This window comes from Podarcis raffonei, chromosome 1 (assembly GCF_027172205.1).
Source record: "Podarcis raffonei isolate rPodRaf1 chromosome 1, rPodRaf1.pri, whole genome shotgun sequence".
Lineage (NCBI taxonomy): Eukaryota > Metazoa > Chordata > Lepidosauria > Squamata > Lacertidae > Podarcis > Podarcis raffonei.
In genome coordinates this window covers 134,637,763-134,660,196 of record NC_070602.1, presented here as the reverse complement: position 1 = coordinate 134,660,196, position 22,434 = coordinate 134,637,763, and the positions used below count along the sequence as shown (strand labels likewise).

At 43.1% G+C, this 22,434-nt stretch overlaps 1 protein-coding gene across 5 annotated transcripts in view; it reads left to right on the top strand.

The window, feature by feature from the left end:
• RB1 (RB transcriptional corepressor 1) overlaps positions 1-22,434 on the top strand; it is a 58,857-nt gene that overhangs the window by 3,884 nt on the left and 32,539 nt on the right. For 2 of the 5 annotated variants that reach the window (XM_053363544.1, XM_053363578.1), the window contains exons 2-11: positions 5,787-5,901; positions 7,265-7,374; positions 8,179-8,313; positions 10,992-11,030; positions 11,518-11,585; positions 13,387-13,497; positions 15,835-15,977; positions 16,728-16,805; positions 17,847-17,956; positions 20,031-20,108. In XM_053363544.1, coding sequence (XP_053219519.1) covers positions 5,787-5,901; positions 7,265-7,374; positions 8,179-8,313; positions 10,992-11,030; positions 11,518-11,585; positions 13,387-13,497; positions 15,835-15,977; positions 16,728-16,805; positions 17,847-17,956; positions 20,031-20,108 — 987 coding nt within the window. Of the gene's footprint in view, positions 1-5,786; positions 5,902-7,264; positions 7,416-8,178; positions 8,314-10,463; positions 10,583-10,988; positions 11,031-11,517; positions 11,586-13,386; positions 13,498-15,834; positions 15,978-16,727; positions 16,806-17,846; positions 17,957-20,030; positions 20,109-22,434 lie in introns of those variants that run through there. The other 3 variants (XM_053363553.1, XM_053363562.1, XM_053363570.1) reach the window with 3 other exon arrangements.

Below are 22,434 nucleotides of genomic sequence, written 5' to 3'. Positions count from 1 at the left end.
GCGGATCTTGTGGGTCCCCCTTTTTATGTATTGGGATGACTATGCTCTGCTTCCAGTTAGGTGGAATCTTAAGAGTAGCATTAATAGTGGTAAAGAGAGATGCTAAAATAGGGGCCCACCACGTCTGGTTTGATAAAAATACCTCAGGTGGTATCATATCCTCCCCCGGGGATTTATCCCCTGATAGCATGCTAATTAGTTGTAGACATCTCTCTGGGGAAACTGGTTCCCAGGTGGGCAAGGCAGATGCTGGAAGAGAAGAGACTACGTTTACTTCAGGATCTGGGGCGGAATACAGCTGAGCAAAGTGAGAGTGCCAACTGGCTGCTGTGATATTATTAACGATGAACGAGTGGGGTCTTAAACCTGCATTAATTAAATTCCAGAATTTCTTGTCGTCACGGGTTTTAATGGCCACTGACAGGGCCGTCCAGCGTTCTTTCGCAAAGAGCAATTTCTTATGTTGAAGCAACTTCTTGTAGAATGAACGGAATTGGGCTAACTCCCTGATTTTGCTCTGGGAGCTGTCTGATTTCATATCAGACTGAAGAAATCTAAGCCAACTTCTGCACTGTTTGCATTCTTGGTCGAACCAAGTTTGATTCTTCCAGGTTAGAATCGCACGGGGAGGTTTCGTGAGTGAGGGAAGCAAGTAGGCTAGAATTTGCTGGAAAGTTGAGAAATGATTCACATTCGTTGTTAACAGCTGAGCTTTCAAGGCTAGGATCTCAGGGGAATTTAGGAGGACTTTTATGTCTTGCTCCAGATAGATATCCCACTTCTTACGTCCGGGGGCTAAGATCAGTGGGTCCTGGAGGTGGAATGAGCTGGGAAGCCCCAGCTGTGTGTGGGGGAAGGAGATGGCGATTGGAAGGTGGTCACTTTCGGTTCTGTTGAACACATTGAAGCAATATGCCTTATCATTAAATGCCGAGGAGGACCAGATGTAGTCTATAACGCTTGCCCCTCTCGAACCTAGAAAAGTATAGAATCCCCCGGACCAGTCTTTGGGTGTGCCATGCAAGCTGTGCAGCCCGCAGTTTATGGTAAGCTCCAGTAGTATGATGCCAGCCCTATTGATGGTCTTATCATGTGAGTTCCACGTAGGAAACCACTCTTCTTCTATGAATAATTGCGACTTATGGGTGAATGAGCCTATATCTGCTCCGATTCTGGCGTTAAAGTCCCCCATTATAAGGATCTCTGACTTTGGAAATTCAGCCACCGATTTATCGAGGATAAATCTTAAATCCTCCCAAAACTGATTTGATTGAGAAGGGGAGGAGGTAGATGGATTGTACAAGTTTACACATATGAAGTCCCCAACCGAGCTATTAGTGATATGTAAAGTTTGAATGGAATTACTCTCTAACCAAAAGAGAGGAGAGATATTAAGTTGAAGCTCCTGCGAAACAAATGTTGCCAGGCCACCACTAGGGCGCCCATACAAATGTGTTTTGGACGCAGGAATCACAAAGGCGTCATAGCCCGGTAGGGATGGGGGGGGGTGACGATTCTAGGCACCAGGTCTCTTGTATACCCATAATCTGGAATTTCGCTAAAAACTCTTTCATATCCCCGCCATCCTGTTTGGATGTCCATCCCGCCACATTCCAGGATAGCACATTAAAGCAGTTTGAAGAGGGACTATGTGCTAGTCAGTTACTCTGGTTACTGGTGGGAGAGGCATTGCCAAGGGTCTGAGACAGCACCAGGCGTGAAGTTGCCGGAGGTGACGAAGGGGTGGTAATTTGATTGATATGTCCAACAGGGTCATCAATAAGACCTGAGCTGTCTCTTTGCACAGTGGCTTCCTTAACGTTTATGTATTGGCTTGAAGAGGTTGTGGGTAAATGAGGTTCTGCCAAAAGAGGTTGACTGGCAAAGGACGAGGATGTACAGTCATCTGAGTGGGCCGCACTGATTGAAGACTCCAGGTCAGGCATAGATGAATAGGACATTGACAGATTTCCAAGATGGGGGGTGTTTGGCGCCTTGCTCTTTAAGACGAAGGGCGAAGTAGTTGATTGCAGATCTATTAGTAGAGGTGAAGGGAGACTGCGTTGCGACGGAGTATGAGGAGCTTCCGCCAGGCAGGCTGCCATATCATCCGTTAATGGAGTCCCAATATTTGGCAGGGATTTCTGGGGTGTTAGCCCCTTCGTGACTGCGTTCCTTTGATTTAGTAGGTTACTATGACCAGATTTTGAGGAGATTTTTTTCTCTTGAAGTACATGTGTAAGATGCTGCTTGAGTATATCAAGCCTATTTATAACTTCCTGCTGTTCTTCTAATGGCAACTCACCATAGGATGAGATAAGGTCCCTCTCCTCTAAAGCAGCCAGATGGTCATGCTTCTCTGTTGCTGGAGTAGATAAACCAGGTAGCTTGGGCTGAGAGGGAGGGTGAGGTTCCCGGGTGGGCAGCTTGAATTTCAAGACTATGTCGCGCCAGTCTGGTGAGCGGGTACCTTTTTGTACGATATTACGGAAAAGAGGTTTAATCCTGGTGTCGTGAAAGACTCTCGTTGGAAAGATGCCCCAGGTGGCCAAAAACGCTTTACGCCTAACCAGTAAGGAAGGAATTTTTGGTGACTGGAAGGAGAGCAGTACTTTTTGGAACCGATGGTAGTAGTTCAAAAGTTTCACTGAACTAAGATCTATTAGCGGAGGCCAAATCTGAAGGAGTTGCCTTAGATGATCTTTGATATCTCTTGAATTATTCCACCTTGGGGACCAGGGGTCACTGCTGCGTATAGTTAGATATATTTTGTTTGGTTGTAGGATCAGAGATTGAGAGTCCAATTGAGCTTTTAATAAGTGACCACCAGAACCACTTTCATGTCTAACAGGGGAGGTACACCTCTGTCCCTTTAAATCCCTCGGAGGCAGAGTGAGGTTGAGCTGCAACTCCAACAAATGGGCCTCAAGCTTTTGGTGAAGGTTATTCACCTGCATGGAGATCCCATTTATGCTCTTAAAGATGCAGCGCAGGGTCCTGGTTATTAATTGGAAATGATCGAATCCCATGCCGTCGCCCAGGGCCAACTCGGACTCCCCCTTCGAGGTGGCTCTCACTTCTTTGTCATTATCCTTAGCATTATTCGTTGCCTTCGAGTTCACCCCCTCCACTTCTATGTCGGCTGCGAGGTCAATTAAAGGATTAAAACGATTGTGAGTTTCAACCGTGTAGCTATCTTCCTCGTTATTTCTGCTACAGTTAAAAAAGAAAGAGTCAATCTTGGACTGTTTGGGCCTCGGGGGAGGCATTGCCTCGTCCAGGTCCCTTGGCCGCTTGCCATGACCCATAGTGGAGATAAGGAGAAATATCCGCAGTAATTGGCAATATCTTAATGCACCTTAGAGAGTATTGTAGGAGGCAGGGGAGTGGTAAGTAAGAAAAAGTTGGTAGAGTTCGTTGCTTACTTACAATTCTCAGTCCACATAACTCATCGCCTCTTAGGCAGCTCCGGCACAATACAACCTCTCCCCTCTTTATTATTTTCTGTTCTTCTTAGCCAGTAGACGAAGCAATGGACGAAACTGCAAGTTGGTCGCAAGGACTACAATCAATCTTCACTGGGCGTTCATTGTTACGCTAAGTCGAGTAGAGCCATAAAACAATAAAACAGTGCCAATAAAAATGGAATAAAACAGTGCCAATAAAAATGGAAACACAAGTGTGGGCTCCTTGGCAGGTGTAATACAATTATTGGAATTACCAATAATTGTATTTAAACTTTTGATCAGAATTGTGGTCCATATTTTGTAATATTGGTTCAGGAAAGCAATAGGTTAATAATGCTCTATTCTAGAGAAATAGTGGTTCTTTTTTGTTTTACCACCTGTTTGACTTAATCCCTTTTTGAGGGGGAAATATTGCATTACTTAATTTATTTCTTCTAACAAATTATATGCTAATTCCTTAATAAATGTTTTGTAATATTCTTCTGTAAAACCATCTGGCCCTGGTACAGTGCAATAACTTGATAACATTCAGTAATAGTTCCCAGGTTTCAGTATCCGTTGCAGGCCCATCTGCACTGTACATTTAAAGCAGTATCATACCACTTTAAACAGGTATGGTGTCTCCCAAAGAATCCTGTATACCTGAAAGAGCATTTCCACCACCAGCTCCAAGGGCCTTCTGGCGGTTCCCTCATTGCAAGAAGTGATGTTACAGGGAAGTGAGGTTGCAGAGGGCCTTCTTGGTAGTGGCATCGTCTTTGTGGAACACGCTGCAATCAGATGTCAAGGAAATAAACAACTATCTGACTTTTTAGAAGACATCTGAAGGCAGCCCAGTATAGGGAAGCTTTTAATGTGTGGTGTTTTATCATTTGTTGGAAGTCGTCTAGAGTAGCTGGGGCAACCCAGCCAGATGGGCGGCATATAAATAAATAAATAAACAAACAAACCTCATCCTCCTCATTCTGGGAACTGTAGTGGTTTAACAGTTAATCCTTCCCACGGAACTCTTGAAACCGTAGCTCTAAGCAGTAGTGCAGTGCGGCTGCCGTATATAATTTGTGTTTCTTGTTTTGGTGTAGAGTACGAATACTGTTGATAAAAGCTGGTTCATTATGTGCTGATGTTGCTGCAATACTACGTGGTCTGAAGAATGAACTTTATGATTGCCCAAAGAATTCTGATACTCTTCATCCTGATAAATGAAGAATAATCCATAACCCACCTTAAACTTAGCTTATGGTCATTTCCCCCCTGCAAGATTACAGAGCAAATGAAGACAAGATGGGGGATCTAGCGGAAGATGGAATGAATGCTGTGCGCAAAAGAAAAGTTCTTTAGTACACAGAAGCAGTCAAGTGGGAAAGCTGCCTAGAAGAGAAGGGACTGTAGTTCCATTCTAGCAAATGTAAAAACCAAACATCTTACTCAATTAGAAGAGGTAGTTTGGCAAAATCTGTATCTCTATAAATTTGTGAACAACTTTGCATAGCTAAATTATTTGGTTCTTTTTGAAATCTCTGGTATTTGAAGGATTGTAACCAGCCATAGTAAAACAGTTCATACAGAGAGCAGAGGGGGACTTTAATGTAGGAATGTATAAGACAGTTACACCCAGTGAACTTCATGGCTGAGTGGGGATTTGAACCCAGGTCTCCCAGTCCTATTCCCTACTGACACTCTAACCTCTCGCTGGGGAGAACCTTTTTCTTTCAGTTTGCAAAGTCACAGCTTCTGTGACAGGTGGAGCTGCCAGTGAGGCCCGTTGACTCATTCTGTACATTCATACCCGCATAGCATGATTATTTTAAAAGTTCTAATGTTTTTATTTCTGTAAAGGAAAACACTTCCCTGTAAATGGTACAGGAGCAGTGGCGTAGTTGGGGGTGGTGGAGCTGTGGGAGCAAGGCCCCCAGGCACATTTTTTGGAAGGGAACTGCCCACCCCTGCAAAAATCCTAATCCTGTTTGTCATAGTTTCCCATCTGCCCCCCCCCCCCCGTGCTCAACCTGCATTCCTAGAAAGAAAAGATGCAACAGATCCAAATAAAGGGAGCAAACCTTTATTCTTCCAAGCCAGCCAGCAAAAATAATATTATGAGGCGAAATGAAAGGCAAAGCAAGAGGGATTGCTTTACTGCTAGAACCATTTATTTTTGAGAAGCAAGATCACCATTAGAAGCCCCTTAAATCATCAGCCAGCACAGGAATCAGCAGCAGAAGCCCCACAAGCTTGTTTGCAAACCGCAGCCTGTCTCAGCGAGAGATTGGAGGGGACGGGTGAAAATCAGTCAGATTTTGATACATTTTTCTTCCTTAGGCTTCCATTTGCTGAAAAAGCATTTTTTGCCCTATGTGATGCCTTGCATGTGACGGACAGTGTGCGAGTAACCGCTTGGAAGACTTACGAGAAAGTGTCTCTGGATGGAGTTGTAGTAAGTATATGATTTGTTTCTTAACAGATTAATGGCCATTTATGTTAGAATGTGCTCAAGATATAAAATAGTTATGAAGACTGAGACAATAACACTAAACCAAAAACTTTACTAGCCTCTTTTTATACTCAAAACATTTTTTTCTGCCTTTGTTTCTATTTCATCTTATGCAGTTGAGTTGGTTTGTGAACAAACAGTATTGGTACAAAGCATGCATATGTAACAGTCTTCTAAAAAATGATAAATTTAGTGTGATCCTTAGATATTTCCAAAAGTGCGTTAATCAAATGCAAGCATTTATGACCAGTAACTTTGAAACGGGGTTCAGTTCTTTCCTGTATAAGCACAACACTCATGTGCAGAAAGACATTTTCCCCTCCCCACTTGCCGTGTGCAGTTGGGCCCCCAGCAGACCAGGCAGTTCTAGGAATGGGAATCCTAGCCGTTCCCATGCAGATGTTCCAAGCTTACATTGTTGAATAAGGTGAGGGGAGAAGCTGTATGGGCACATGGGACATGTTTTTGTTCCTTACCATGTCTAGATATGGGACGCGAGTGGCGCTGTGGGTAAAACCTCAGCACCTAGGACTTGTCGATCGTATGGTCGGCGGTTCGAATCCCCGCGGCGGTCCCGTCGTTCGGTCCCAGCTCCTGCCAACCTAGCAGTTCAAAAGCACCCCTAAGTGCAAATAGATAAATAGGTCCCGCTTTATAGTGAGAAGGTAAACGGCGTTCCGTGTGCTGCGCTGGTGCCGGTTCGCCAGAGCAGCTTCGTCACGCTGGCCACGTGACCCGGAAGTGTCTCCGGACAGCGCTGGCTCCCGGCCTCTAGAGTGAGATGAGCGCACAACCCTAGAGTCTGTCAAGACTGGCCCGTACGGGCAGGGTTACCTTTACCTTTACCTTTATGTCTAGATATGTCCTGCGCATGTGTCTACAGGTACCCTGAGGAGGGAAACCTGGGCTCTGGTGTGCCCTGTTGGGCCACACGCATGGGACACAATCCCCTTCTGAGTGTTGCCCTGCCAGTTAGAGTGCTTCTGTTTCCTGTTGATGTCCATGGGAGAGCCTGGGATGTGCTTAATTTGTTCACATTGACATGAATGGGGTTTCAGTATCCTAATATTAAAAATCTATCTTAAAAACGAATTCCACTGATTCTGAGGGGGTGCAGGAGAACCTCAGCTATTTTTATATCAATCATAGCCATCTGACATTTGCTTCTTGGTATCATTTGCCAAATCATATTAGCATATGCATATTCCTAAGAAAACGCTCAGTTTTATCTTAGGAAACAACATTGACTACTCGGTTCTGCTTCTGATTTACAATGAGCATGAAAACTACTATTTGTTTTTTCTAGGAGAGCCATCTTAAAAAAGAATGGTGGGGGATCTGTATTTTTACAGCAGCCATTGACCTGGATGAGGTGACATTCACTTTTACAGAGCTTCTGAAATGCCTAGGTATTAGGTAGGTTTGTTGTATCAGCAGAGTTTGATACAATTCAACAGGTATGGAATAATTCTGTGCGTGTATTTTGTCGGAGGCTTATTTCCCCACTACTGTGAATGGGTCTATGGCTGTGGTTTTGCCTAAAGCAATGTCTAACCAGGGTCTAGGATTTAACAAGATAAATGTTTCCTCATTTCACTTGCATGAAGAGGGGTCTGAGATCAGTTTTTGTCAGATTGTACTTGAGAATGGGTAGGGACTGTTAACCTCCCTCCCTATTTTCCATATCGAATCCTACCCTGCTGTGGAAAAATACAAATCCCGGCATTTCCTCCCAGCTGCAAAGCTTAATAGCAGCTTGGTGGGTCTGCACTTTTGGTCAGGGAAGTGCTGTGCTACTACCCTGATAACTTTTATCAAGCCCTCCATGCATTGCAGCTGCATTTAAATAACGGCTGGTGGAGTAGGGAATCGTGATAGCAGCTTTGCCATCTCACGTCTGTTTTAGGCCAGGGAAAGAGAGTGGTGTGAGTTGGCTGAAGGTTGAAGTGCAATGAAATACAGTTTTTTTTCCTTTGGGACTCCAGGGTGAGGTGCTGGATAGATTGCCTGGGGCCAGTTTGCCTCCTCCTGTGCCTGGCTTGGGGATAAAGCAGATATTTTAAAGGCCCTATATGCTTCACTGCTCTGTTAGCTGAGCAAAGCTTAAACCCTGTAGCATTGCTCAAAGAAAGTTTGGTCCTTTTTGAGAAATTGGCTTTTAATATGTGCTTTGAGCCTTATGGAAATATTTGATTATTGACTGTTATGTTTTTCTTGCAGCGTTTGCAAATTTGTGTACATGATTAAAGAAATGGATGTCAACATGGACACCATTAGTACTAAAGTGGAAAGTACTATATCACACCTAAAGAAAAAATATGATGTCCTGCTTGCACTATACCACAAGTTGGAAAGGTAAAGTGCTTATTGTTTGCTGCATTTTAAAACCTAGTTTAAATTTAAATTTACTTTTTTGAGTGAATTACAGCATTAAAATGAACATTGTATTTGGGGATTAAGAATGGTGTAGTGGCTGGAATGTTGTGACCTGGGAGACTGATGTTCTAGTCCCCACTCAGCCATGAAGTTCGTTAGGTGACCGTGGGCCTGTCACTGTCTCTCAGAAATGATAGGTCAAGATATCCCCGCAACCTCCAGCTTAGTCTTGCTATTATTGATTGACATATCCCCCAAGGTCCAAAGAACTGACAGTCTTCCTGTTTATAGCAGCACAATCCCAAATCATACAGATAAATGAACAGAATATGGTTTATTGGGTTTTCTGAATGTCTCACTTACCATGCCAGAATTATTCAAGGCACTGCTAAGAAAGATTGTTTTGAGTCTGTCTACTTCCCCTTTTTAAGTTAAGTTAATAACAACCTAAATGTTAAACCTACAATTGCTCAAATCTCACTGTGGAGAGGTTTAGTTTCTCATAAATGAAGAGGCTTGACACAGGTGACATGTTTATGATCTTAGCTTAGCTTATCATTTTTATTTCATTGTAAAGGCAATAAAAACAATTTGGGGGGAAATGTCTTTATTATCCTGTGTTTGACTGTAACACAGTATGCACTGATGATATGATAAAACAGAAAAGCAAATAAAAATTGATTTAGAAAAAAAGTTCACAGTTCAGCCAAATTAATTCAAATTTGCACAAGCACACACAGTGTCTTTTGAAAATTGATAGTACAACAATGCTTGTCTGGATCATGTATTACTACTACTGCTGCTACTACTGCTACTACTACTACTAATTTTTATTTGTATCCCGCCCTCCCTGGCCGAGGCCATGCTCAGATTTTATAACATTATAAAAACAACACAATATGCATAAAAACAGACATCAATGAACTAAAATACGTCTTAAAATTAATTCAGACAAGTTAAAATCTGGGCAGGTGGCAATTATCGGGTTAGAATTGAGAGTGGTTAATACTTGCCAGGACCAACTGTTTCCACTGAGCATACAAGGACCTGTGAGCAGGTTGGGGGGCCTCCTTCGAGCTTGTTTTTATACAAAGGAAAGTAATTCTGACCTATAATTAAGTAAATTATTGTGCTACATTTGAACTTTCATGTTTAAATTTGTTCATACAATAAAGATACTGGTACCATACTTAAGATTTCAAAATATTCTACTCTTTATTGCTCTTGGATGCGCACCTGTCATGGATCCTTTAGCTGGTTGAGATTCCTGCATTTGCAGGGGGTTGGACTAGAGGACCCCTCGGTCCCTTCGAACTCTGCGATTCTGTGTTTCTAATACATCCTTTAGCAACATCCTTCCACCACAAATTTGCAGCATTGAAATCCTCCGGGCTGGAAGTGGGTGTTTGAATGGTGTGAAAGGGAACAAGGAGGAGAAGTTTAAAACTTCCTGTTAAGTCTCCCTGTAAAATACTGCAGGGAGTATCAGCATCCAGTGGTACCTCTGGAGGCAAACGGGATCCGTTCCAGAGCCACGTTCGCATTCTGAAGCGAACACAACCCACGTGTGCACAGGTCGCGATTTGCTGCTTCCGCGCATGCGCGTGACGTCATTTTGAGCGCCTGCGCATGCGCGAGCAGCGAAACCCGGAAGTAACACATTTCGTTACTTCTGGGTTGCTGCGGAAAGCAACCTGAAAATGCTCAACCTGAAGCTACTTTAACCCGAGGTATGAGTGTACTACAGTACATAAAGGGAACAGAACAGTTCCCTCAAGCTGCCAGTTACTAGCATGTCTCTCAAGCTGAGCTGAAGAGTTTGGATAAGGGAGAGGAATAAGCAACTCTACTACACAAACATGAAGTAAAAACAAAAGCCTGGTATTCCTATTCGGGGCTTTCACGACTAAGCATTGTTGTCCAAGAATATCCAGGTAACCCTGAAAAGACGCACCCCAAGTTACTGGACATGCTTTGCTTTGTATGCAAGGGATCTTCCTTCTTCCACAGCCCAGAGGGGCTCCATATCCACACTGAACTCTTCCTCGGAGGGTTCCTGGACCCTCACAAAGCTCTTCCTTCCTGCCTGCCCCCCTCAGCCTGAGGGGACGTAATGCAGGGGGCTTCTCGCAGCCTCACACAGGAGAGATCCGTTCCCTGTTCTGCTTCCCTTCCCTTCCCCAGCTCCCTCCAGCCTTGGGAGGCCTTTCTCCCCCCACGGCTTCAGCGCTTGCAGCCACAAGTTGGATCTGAAGTCTTAGGCGAGGCATAATGCGACAAGACTTCAGAAACTGCTCACAATCATAAAATTCCTTGTTGCAGAACGTGCCCGCCGCCGTGGGCTTTTCAGGTGCTTGCTAAATGGTACATATATTATATATAAAATAATAGCGTATAGTATAATACTATATAGTATAGAAATAATAGTAGACAGATTTTAGCATTCATATGATAGTATAAGTTTCAGCATAATTGGAAAAACCACTGCAGAATTTCATTTTGCATCCCTTTGGCTCCTGGATCTAGGATCCAACCCTCTCCCAGCAAACACATTTTCTTCAAAGCAGCTGTGACTTTAGAATACTCTGGGTGTGCTGAGTTGAAATCTTAAGTTTTAGAGTGCACTGATACGGCTTTTTTTCTTTTCTTTTTAAAAGAACTTGTGGACTTATCTATGTTGAGCATCCTGATGATCAGTAAGTTTGTCTGTTTTCATAAAATCAAAGAAATGTTGATGTGTAAGCTGCTAGCTAGTGCATAGGTTCACAAGATAGCAGGTGGCAAAGGGTAGGAGTATATTTCACCGTTATAATGTGAAGGTATATTGTTTTAATAAACTGTGTGGGGGTGCTGTTTATGTTTGTTACTATGTTAGGTATTTTTATATTATAAACTGCCCTGTCATCCTCGGATGAAGGGTGGTATAGAATTATTATTATTATTATTATTATTATTATTATTATTATTATTATTATTACAGTTTTAGAGAAAACTCCGTGTCCCAGAGCAAGCAGTTCAAGCAGCCCCAAGTATACAGTAATTGTCTTTTTTGGCTTAAAAACTCACAGCCACACAAAGCATTAAACCTTTGGTTTGAATCACTTAGCTGCATACCTTTTAAAAAGTGTTTTAAAGCAGGAAATGTAGAATCATCACTGTAATGTTTTTCTCTTCTATTTGTAGAGTTTGTGCTGAACTAAGTTCTTCACTAGTTCTAAAACTATGCTGGATCATGTTTCTTTTGGCAAAAGGTAAGTAGTAGTATCCTTCAGTGTTTAAACGAACCCCCCCCCCCCGAAAATTGGTTTGACTATTTTGACTCTTAAGCTTTGCATTAATATTATAAGCCACCTGGAGAATGCTGTTATTGGGACCATATAAATGCTGTAGGTAGATCAGTCAATCAGTAAAATAATTTGAAATCTGAGAAAAGCAGGCATAGGGCTGGTTCCTACTGTGTGTGTGTGTCTGAGTGAGTGAGTGAGTGAGTGAGTGAGTGAGAGTGAATTGGGCGATATTCAGCTGGTAAAGTGATGGCAAAGCTTATCTCAGGAATACAATTGAAAGAAAAATAACAGAGGAAGATACTTATCAACTATCAGCTGAATTTTTTTTCTAGGCATGTTTGTCTTAGTTAGCGAATCTTCCTGTCAGTTTTACCATATAGTTGCCAAGCTAAGCAGTCATATTACCAAGCTGAATTCAGTGCTGCATTTGTGCTGAAATAAACCACCTGATCATGTATAGTGGAGCCCTATGTGTAATACCTTGGTGTGCTACTGTTGGTTAGCATGGGCATATCCTAAAGCAGCAGGGGCCATTTTGGATAAACCGTGATGACTTGCCAGTGGCCTGATGTCAGGCGCAAGAGTTAAGGGGATCTCTTGTTTCAAATCTACATAAACACCATAGCCCTAAGGTTGGAGGGAAGCCTTCAATGAGGAAAAGGTAGCAAAGAGATCTCTTATCTCTTCTAAGCACCACAGTGGTCAGATCAGAGAGAAGCTGTCAGCTTAAGGGAGAGGTTGTGGAAATGCTGCTTTTTGCTGTCGTTCTTATCCTTGTGGTGCTCAGTCCTCTGGAAAAAGCAAGTAGAGGAATCTCCACCCCAGAGTTTAAGGGGAATGGGCTGGAAATGCTAAACGTGTGTGTGTGCGCGCGTGCCTGTCTGGCTGCTTGCAGGTCTGGTGTGTGGGAGAGGGAGAGGGAAAGAAATGTGTGCTTAGTGCGCATGTGTGGGACAATGGAAGAGGGAAAAGGCACATACATTTTTCTTGTTTTTGCCCTGCCCACCATGGGAACGTGCCCCTCAGAAGGTTGGACAAACTTTGATCTGGCCCTCAGGCTGAAATAGGTGCTCAGTTCCTGTCTTAAAACTTTATTTGAGCAAGGTCCTGAATACTAGGCACTGAAAATTGTTCATGATTATAAAGTGTTTGGCAACCTAGATAATTTGCTGAAGAGCCATAAGATACAACGTGTTGCATCCAGATTGTCTTTTCTGCAAAAGGAAGAGCTCCTTTCATTCACAGAAGGAGCTGAGCTCCAACAGAGGCCTCTGCTGGAGGGAGGGGCGCCAATGTCTGCTGATTCCCCCAGTCACCCACCCACCTTCCCCCTGTTCTGGAATGTCCCCAAACTCTCCCTTGTAGCTTTTCAGGAAGCAAAAAGGGCTGCAAGGGAATGGCCACCCTCTCTTCATTCAGTGTCCCATCAGCTCTAAATCTACACCTAGAGGGCGGATTCAGCCACCTAGAGCCATTAGCGGAAGCCAGGCCAAGGGCTCCTGCTAACCCAGGAGGGTTTTGCCTCATGCCCAGATCTGCTCTGGAGGATTGGGAGAACCCTCCGGAAGAGCAGGAAAGGGGAGATCCTTATGCTGAGCAGGCAGAACGGCTTTCGCTGACAGAAGACTCTCCTTAGCCCTGTCTTGAATTCCACCCTATGTAGTTCCAGCCTAGTTTCCCCAAATGTGAAACATGATACATTTTTCACTTATGGCTTAAAGAGGTGTTGATTGAAAATGTACTCTCATTTTTCTAATGTTTTCAGGAAAAATATTACAGATGGAAGAAGATTTGGTTATTTCCTTCCAGTTGCTGCTTTGTGTCCTTGATTATTTTATCAAACTGGTGCCCCCAGCAGTACTCAACGAACCATACAGTAAGGATTTAAGCTTTTCATTGCACACAACAGTAAACATGTTTGTAGTCCACATAAGAGATTGTGTGTTCTGTCCTGAAAAGATAAAGAGAATTTTATAAGTTGTTTAAACTCACCCCACTTTCATCTACTGTGTTGCTTATATTTGTGCCCCTTAGTGCATTCTGTACCAGAGCAACTGTTCAGCCCTGCAGATATATGTTGCCACAAAGGAGCAGTGAAAATGTAAAAGCTTACACTTAATAATATTTGGGAATCATACTTGAGTATTGAAAACAATAAATGCATTATTTGCATTTTATAATACAGTACTTGCATAACTTTAGTATTGCTGCAATGCCCTTTAGAATCATTTCCCCACATTCTCTACATCTCTGAAAGACTTGCCATGGTCACGGACAGGACTTTCAAAAAGAAATGCATAAAGTACATTCCATTTGTACATTCCAAACCCAAAGAGGGTTTGTACTGAAAATGACACAAAGAAAATTGAAATGTCTGTTTTAATCTGAGTTTTGTTCTTGTATTTTTGCATGCTGCTTAAAAATATTAAAATATTGTTTACAAATCCTATTTTAAGGTAAATAATAAATATTTACCTATGAAAGTTTTATTTGTACTTTACTAACTGGCCTGGTGGATGCTTGAATATATGTTAGATTTTGGTTTAAAGCATCCCTGAAACCTTCCAGAGAGCTATGTCATGTTTAAAAAGGTTTTTTAAATAAAATTGTTTTGTGAATTTGTCCTAGAGCTCTGTATAACCTGATATTCTGGCATCAAAAATATATGGTGATACATATACTATGAATGCACATGTCACGTGAATGTGTGTTCTGAATTTTGTACTGATCCGAGTCAGACTCCGTAGGCCAGGGGAAGCCAACCTTTTTGGACCAGTGGGCACATTGCAGGTTTTGAAAGAGTTCTGTTTTGCAGTAACAAAATGGCTACCATGGGGGAGTGGCATAACATTGCAGCTCACTTCAGAACGTCAGCCAATGTAATTGCTGCCCAATTACAACAGAAAGCCTTCTCCAGTACCAGGAACAATGTACACAGTAGCCACAATCACTTCTCTCCCTCACACTCATGCCACATATGCAGACCACCCACACACAGCCCCCCCCTCTCGCATTCACACCCCCTTCAGGTACGCAGCCACACGTGCCACCCTTCCTCTCTCTCTCTCTCTGGCCAAATGCATCTCCTCTGTCTCTCTCTCTCTCTTTGACCACACAGTCATGCGCCCCCCCCATCTCACACTGCACACATATCTCTCCCCTCTCCTCTGCCTCTTCTCCCCCACCCCAAATCTTTTCAAACCAGCCAGAATGCAGTTGAAGGGGGGGGGCTTCCAGTTCTAGCAACCACTCTACACTTCTGCCATTTCCAGCTATTTAATTTTTTGTGGGTTACCTGGACTTTGAGCACAGGTGCCTGCGGATGCCAGGGGAGGCCTTTGTGAGAGCCATGGAACCCAAGGGCACCAAACAGGTGATCCTCACAGTGGGCAAAAGGCCCCCGTCTATAAGGCTATTGCTTCATGCTGTTCTTCATTACTGTTGAAAGAAAATCCTGAAATAGTGCCAGTTGCAGAATCATTTTAGATTTCAAGATGAGGCAAAATTGTTTTGGTTGGTGGCTGAAAAACCAGGCACATTTGATTCAGAAATACTAAATTCTATTAATTCCTAAGTGTGAGACTAAAATTGTGTTCCTGCTTGTAGAATGACATAGAAAGAAACACAATGATGAGTTCTAGAACTATCTAAAATGCAACACAGATATTTCTAATACTGTTTTTATGTTTTAATATTTATTGCAAAACCCCTAAAAGGGACAAAAAAGATAGATATCCAGATCTTTAAAATTAGGGACACCATTTTCTGATAGCACTGTAAAAATGTGTGTTTGTGTGTGTACACACACACACACACACATTTTTGCTCCTTTTAGAGGTTTTGCAAGAAATATTAAAACATAAAACCAGTATTAGAAATATCTGTGTTGCATTTTAGATAGATCTCGAACTGATCATTGTGTTTCTTTCTATGTGATTCACAGAGAGAGAGAAGGGAGAAAAACTGAGGGATGGATGTGAATGCAGTTGAGTGTTGAGGATTAAGGGCTTGTGCCAAAGTTTCAAGGATATTTTAAGAAAGCAGGAGGGTTATGCATAGTGAGTTACTTGTTTAATAGATGTTCTCATTTCCTTTTCAGACATACAGATATAGCTTTTAAAAACTTATTTTCATATGCTTAAAATATTGCATTTTTGCATTTTGCTTTGACTTAATGATGTGTGATGAACAAATACTTGCCTTCTTCCCATAGAATCCCTGAGTGCAATGTCTGTTAATAGCTCAGCTCGAACTTACAGGCGAACTCAGAACAGGAGTATACGTACTTCAAAAACAGATACAGAAATAAAGGTTATTGAAGAGCTTTGTAAAGAACATGATTGTAATTTGGATGAGGTAAAACCAGATTAATGTTGTTGTTGTTGTTGTAATTAAAAAAAACTAGTTTTCTGCAATGTCCTCCCCTGCCCCCCCAGGTGACCCACTCCCTTACTCTATTGCCTACAATCCCCCCACTTCTCCTATAGTTTCTCAGCCTGTTATGGCTTGTGTCCCTCTCCCTGTGATCTAATGCCTTCTGAGCCCTTTTATGTTTGTCCTGGTAAAACGGATTTCTTCCACCGCTTAGAGAAGCTGCCCTGCTCTGTTGCCGGCATGCTACAGACTTCTCTTCTTCCTCACATCTTGACCTCAGCAGTTAAATATATGTGAATGTTCCATAACCTCATAGCCCCCTAGTCAGTGTATAAGAATGGGTTGAAGTCCAAGAGCAACAATCTGTTATTTATCTATTACAGTTTCATCTGATGTATCTACTCCTAACATTAATGACATAATAGCATTTGGCACTGAAGGATTCCCTTTCTTTCCTCTTTGGAGATTGAAACCTTTGCCTTGTTTTCAGTGTAGTGGGGTCAGGAAGAGTGCCTTTGAACAATGTCCTGAATTTAGCTCTCAAAAGTTAAAGCAATTGAAGATACTTAATAAAGTAATTTAAAAATCTAATGTCTGCATGTGGGCAACTGCTCAGACCTGGAAATACCAGCAAATACCGGTACATCATAGTTTTTCAGTAAGCTTGTTTTGCTATATTATACATGAAACTAAGACCACCTAATAGTGACACTTTTTTTTTTACCTTTTAAGGTGAAAAATGTTTACTTTACTAGTTTTATTCCATTCCTGAACTCTTTGGGTATTACACCTTCCAGTGGACTTCCAGAGGTAACATTAGTGTAATTTTAAAATCTTTAATTAAGGGTTATCAAAGTGAATCCTAGTTATGTTTTTGTTAGTTTTATTCTGTCTAATTCTTATAAATAGTTTATATAGGAGTAGCTACTTCACATCTTTTTGATATGATAGGTCCTTGGAACTGTCAGATTAAAGAGATTAAGAAGAACTTTCAACTGACAATCAAAGGGTTGTCATATAGATGATGGAGCAAATTTATTTCCTGTTGTGCCAGAGGGTAGGGCTCAAACCAGGGAGTTCAGTTACAGGAAAAAGGACTTAGACATCAGGAAGAACCTCCCAATTGTATACACCAGCAGAATACCTTGCAAAGAGCTAGACTGTTGAAAGTTTTGAAGTACAGTGGTACTTTGGTTCTCAAATGCCTTGGGACCCAAACACTGCAAACCCGGAAGTAAGTGTTCCAGTTTGCGAACCTTTTTCGGAAGCCAAACGTGCTCCATTTTGAGTGTTAACGCTTCCGTTTTGAGTGTTACACTGAGGTCTGTCTCTTTTTGCTATTTATTTTGCATTTTTTGGTAGTTCTTTTTGTTTTGTTTTTGTGACTGTAGAACACAGCTCAGCTACTGATTAATTGGTTGTGTCACTGCAGTACAATGCTTATTGCTTTCTTTTTATGGATCAATGGTCTAGTTAGATAGTAAAATTCATGTTAAATTGCTGTTTTAGTGGTTGTTTTTAAAAGTCTGGAACGGATTAATCCATTTTGCATTACTTTCTATGGCAAAGCATGCCTTGGTTTTGGAATGGACTTCCGGAACGAATTGAGTTTGAGAACCAAAGTACCACTGTATAGGCTTTTGGATGCTGTAACAGTAGATTTTGTTAATCAGTAGCGGGTTGGTGGAGTAGATTATTTTGGAAGTCTCTTCCAACTTCACAGGCCTCTAATTACTTTCAGGAATGAATTGAATTGCAAATAAATAGCTTTCATATGAATAGTTAGACAATTGTGAGCCTAGGTCTCAGTCTTAGTTTTTTCCTTTTGTCCCCTTTTTGTTAAAACCCAAGGTTGAGAGTATTTCGAGCAAATATGAAGAAATGTATCTGAAAAACAAGGATATTGATGCCAGATTATTTTTAGAGAAAGATGAAACTTTGCAATATGATCGCACTGAATGGTAAATTTTTTTTAATTGCTTTTTTTTGCATTGTAGTAAATTCTACTAATTCTTGAAGCAAAATGGAAACCTGGGGGGAATGTTTCTTAATTAATCTATCTTGCAGGATTTTTCCAATGATAAATGAGTTAAGAGCTGTAAAATTCTATGAGAAGTGCTATGTGAGAATAAATAATAAGGCTTTAAAACCGCTGCTTTAGAATATGGCTTCTCTGAATAATAATATCTGTATGAGTTCTTTCTAATCATCCTCCTCCTCCCAAAATGTCCTGTCATTTTCCCACTTGCTTTAATTAATACGTTTAGAGCTGAGATTCCAAATATTGATAATGAGCTTCTCTTCACTGGGCTGTCATCATGGACCTCAGCTGGAGGCCTGATGTTTCTTTCTCTCCACCAACTCCACCTGGTACGCAGGCTGAGACCCTACCTGCCCGCTGACTGTCTCGCCAGAGTGGTGCATGCTCTAGTTATCTCCTGCTTGGACTACTGCAATGCGCTCTACGTGGGGCTACCTTTGAAGGTGACTCGGAAACTACAACTAATCCAGAATGCGGCAGCTAGACTGGTGACTGGGGGCGGCCGCCGAGACCACATAACACCGGTCTTGAAAGACCTACATTGGCTCCCAGTACGTTTCCGAGCACAATTCAAAGTGCTGGTGTTGACCTTTAAAGCCCTAAACGGCCTCGGCCCAGTATACCTGAAGGACCGTCTCCACCCCCATCGTTCTGCCCGGACGCTGAGGTCCAGCGCCAAGGGCCTTCTGGCGGTTCCCTCATTGCGAGAAGCAAAGCTACAGGGAACCAGGCAGAGGGCCTTCTCGGTAGTGGCGCCCGCCCTGTGGAACGCCCTCCCATCAGATGTCAAAGCGATAAATAACTACCTGACATTCAGAAGATATCTTAAGGCAGCCCTGTTCAGGGAAGTTTTTAATCTGTGATATTTTACTGTATCTTTGGTTTCTATGGAAGCTGCCCAGAGTGGCTGGGGAAACCCAGCCAGATGGGCGGGGTACAAATAATAAATTATTATTATTATTATTATTATTATTATTATTATTATTATTATTATTTCTTGGAGTTGCAGCTGGAGTCTGTCATGGCGTCAAGTGAGCGCTCCATTCCTGTGTGCCCAAGGAAACTGGCCTTTTCCCAGCACTGGTCAGCAGGGAAAAGCCTTCCCTCCCCCTGTGGACAGACTGCTTGAAGTCCCACCTGGCTTGACCTTCGGGGGAGTTAAGGCTTTCAAAAGACTTTCGGGGGAGTTAAGGCTTTCATGTCGGTGACACGCTTTTTAGATATGCATCATTTTGCAACACAGTAATTGAGTTTGCAGTTTGTAGCTCCGCTACAAGTGGAAAGGCCACTTTTTAAGAAATCTTCCCTGGGTCCCGAAGACTTAAATAACTATCACCAAGTTGCAAATGTCCCCTTCCTAGGCAAGGTTTTTGAGCAGGCAGTTGCTAATCAGCTCCAGGCTCTCTTGGAAGAGACTGGTTTTCTAGATCCATGTCAGATGAGGTTTAGGCCTTGTTTTGGCATGGAAACTGCCTCTCCCGTCTCTTGGGGAGTGCAACCCGTCCATCCATCCATCCCTTCATCCAGGGCAGTTTACAATATAAAAAGACAAAAATACACACCGTAATAACAGACAATAACACCCCCCCACACACATACACTCACAGTTTAAAAGGGCATAGATTAGATAAATTAGATGAAGGCCTGGGAGAAGAGGAACATTTTTGCCTGGCACCTAAAGGTGTCTAATGAAGGTGTCACACAAATCTCCCTGGGGAGAGCCTTCCACAAACAGGGAGCCACCTCTTCACTGGAGCAGAAGTGAGCAAACCACAAGCTCTTGTATGATTCAATGAAACCATGGCTTCATATCCTGGCTTGTTTGGATATATCCTGGTTTGGATATTTCCTGGATATTTCCAGGTTTTGTGCAAGATCAAAGTGCTCACTCATACCTACCTACCAAGCCAAGAGTTTGTTGTCCAAATGCAGGCATCTTGGCTGGAATACATCAGGCTTTTATGCAGACAAGTTAACATTTTTCTCATGTTAAGTTTACAGTTGGGGAGAACACCAACCAAGAATAACCCAGGTTATGATCCTCCTGTTGTACTTCCACAGACCCCGGTTCGGTAAGAATAATTGTCCTAATTTTGAATTTAGTTGAAAAGGTTTAGAAAATTATTTCTACGGGTATAGGAAATACAGTGAGTTTATCTGAAATTCTGTTTGTCCTGCAAGTGCTTCAATTCTGATTTAATGCTTCTGCATAAAAAAGCATTTGCAGAGTCCCTACAGACAGGCTGAATGGTATCACTGGTCTTTCCAGCAAAACCAGCCTTCAAGTTCAGCTCACAAAAGTAGACAGTAGTCAGTGTCTTCTGGCTGACAAATTCTCTCCACAGTTAGAATGCGTGTCAACATTGCATGGCTTTAAATCAGTTCAGCCACTGCTCCCCAGAAGCTTAATCAGAACTTCCACAGCCGCTGCAAAATTAAGTTCATAGATTGTATGAAATGTTGCTGAGGATACTAGTGATATGAATGGAAGGAAGTACCAGCCCTGTTTTCAATAATGTTCCAAAGAAGGTTATTTCTGGTACAGTGGTACCTCGCAAGACGAATGCCTCTCAAGACAGAAAACTCGCAAGAAGAAAGAGTTTTCCGTTTTTCGAGGTGCTTCACCAGACGAATTTCCCTATGGGCTTCCTTCGCAAGACGAAAGCCCATAGGGAAATCTCCGGGGACAGCGGGGAAGCGCAGCGCGTCTTCCCCACTGTCCTCGGACCTCCTCCGAAGGCTGGCGGTGGGGCGGAGAGACCTCCTCCCCCCGCCAGGCTTCAGAAGGCTCCTCCGAAGGCTGGCGGTGGGGCGGAGAGACCTCCTCCCGCCGCCAGCCTTCGGAAGGCTGCTCCGAAGGCTGGCGGTAGGGCTGAGAGACCTCCTCCTGCCGCCAGCCTTCGGAAGGCTCCTCCGAAGGCTGGCGGTGGGGCGGAGAGACCTCCTCCAGCCTTCAGAACCGCCAGCCTTCAGAACAGTCCGGGGACAGAGGAGAAGCGCAACGCGCCTTCCCCTCTGTTCCCGGACCTGTCCTGAAGACTTGCGGTGGGAGGAGGGTTTTCCTTCCCACCACCAACATTCAGAATGCTGTTCTTAATGTTGGCGGTGGGGAGGAAAAACCCTCCTCCCACCGCAAGCCCCGGGAACAGAGGAGAAGCGCTGCACGCCTTCCCCTCTGTTCCCTGACCTGTCCTGAAGACTTGCGGTGGGAGGAGGGTTTTCCTTCCCACCGCCAACATTCAGAATGCTGTTCTGAATGTTGGCGGTGGGGAGGAAAGCCCTTCTCCTCACCGCAAGCCCCACAAGCCCCGGGAACAGAGGAGAAGCGCTGTACGCCTTCCCCTCTGTTCCCTGACCTGTCCTGAAGACTTGCAGTGGGAGGAGGGTTTTCCTTCCCACCGCCAACATTCAGAATGCTGTTCTGAATGTTGGCGGTGGGGAGGAAAGCCCTTCTCCTCACCGCAAGCCCCACAAGCTCCGGGAACAGAGGAGAAGCACAGCGCGCCTTCCCCTCTGTTCCCGGACTTGTCCTGAAGGCTTGCGGTGGGGAGAAAAGCCCTTCTCCGCACCGCCAGCCCGGCAAGCGGTTTCCATAGGAATGCATTAATTGATTTTCAATGCATTCCTATGGGAAACCGTGCTTTGCAAGACAAAAAACTCGCAAGAAGAAAAAACTCGCGGAACGAATTAATTTCGTCTTGCGAGGTACCACTGTAGTTGTGTTCAGCTGATCAAATCTTGACTTACTAACCTCTGGGTCAGTAAATTCTGACTAAATTGGGGAGTCACAATACTTCTAGAGCAAATGTCTGTACTTATGTTGAGGGAAACTGAGCTGTGGAACACCTTGCTACCAGGAAAATACCAAACTGCCTCCATCTGCTGCCATTTGGTGACTTCTGCCTCTGCAGCACCATTTTGTGATTGATGTGTTTCAGTGAGTTAGTGTGTCCTGGAGGTAGAATTTTTGAGAAGCCCTCTTTTAATCTTTCTTCATTCAGGAGTTGCTCCAGCCCCCTGATCATTTGTGTGGCTCTACTCTGAAACTTGCCCAGATCTACAGTATCCACTTTGAGCTGAGGCATTTTCATATTAGCAGATCTATTTTAGATCCCTTTTCTAGTATGATCCCTAGGATGGATTTTGGTGTGGACAAAGCACAATGCATTACTTAATGCTGCCCTTTGCATTTTATTTATATTATTGTGATTTTATTGTTATATTGCTTTATTTATCACTTTAATCTCCTGGTTATAATAGGCATTATATACTGTAACTAATGTAATTAATAAATAATGCCCTTGCACACAAGCTAGGAAGCTATGGTTAATGACTTCCAAACAAGCCTGAATATAAAGGGATAGTTTGACATTGGCTGCATATCTTGGTTTGTTTAGA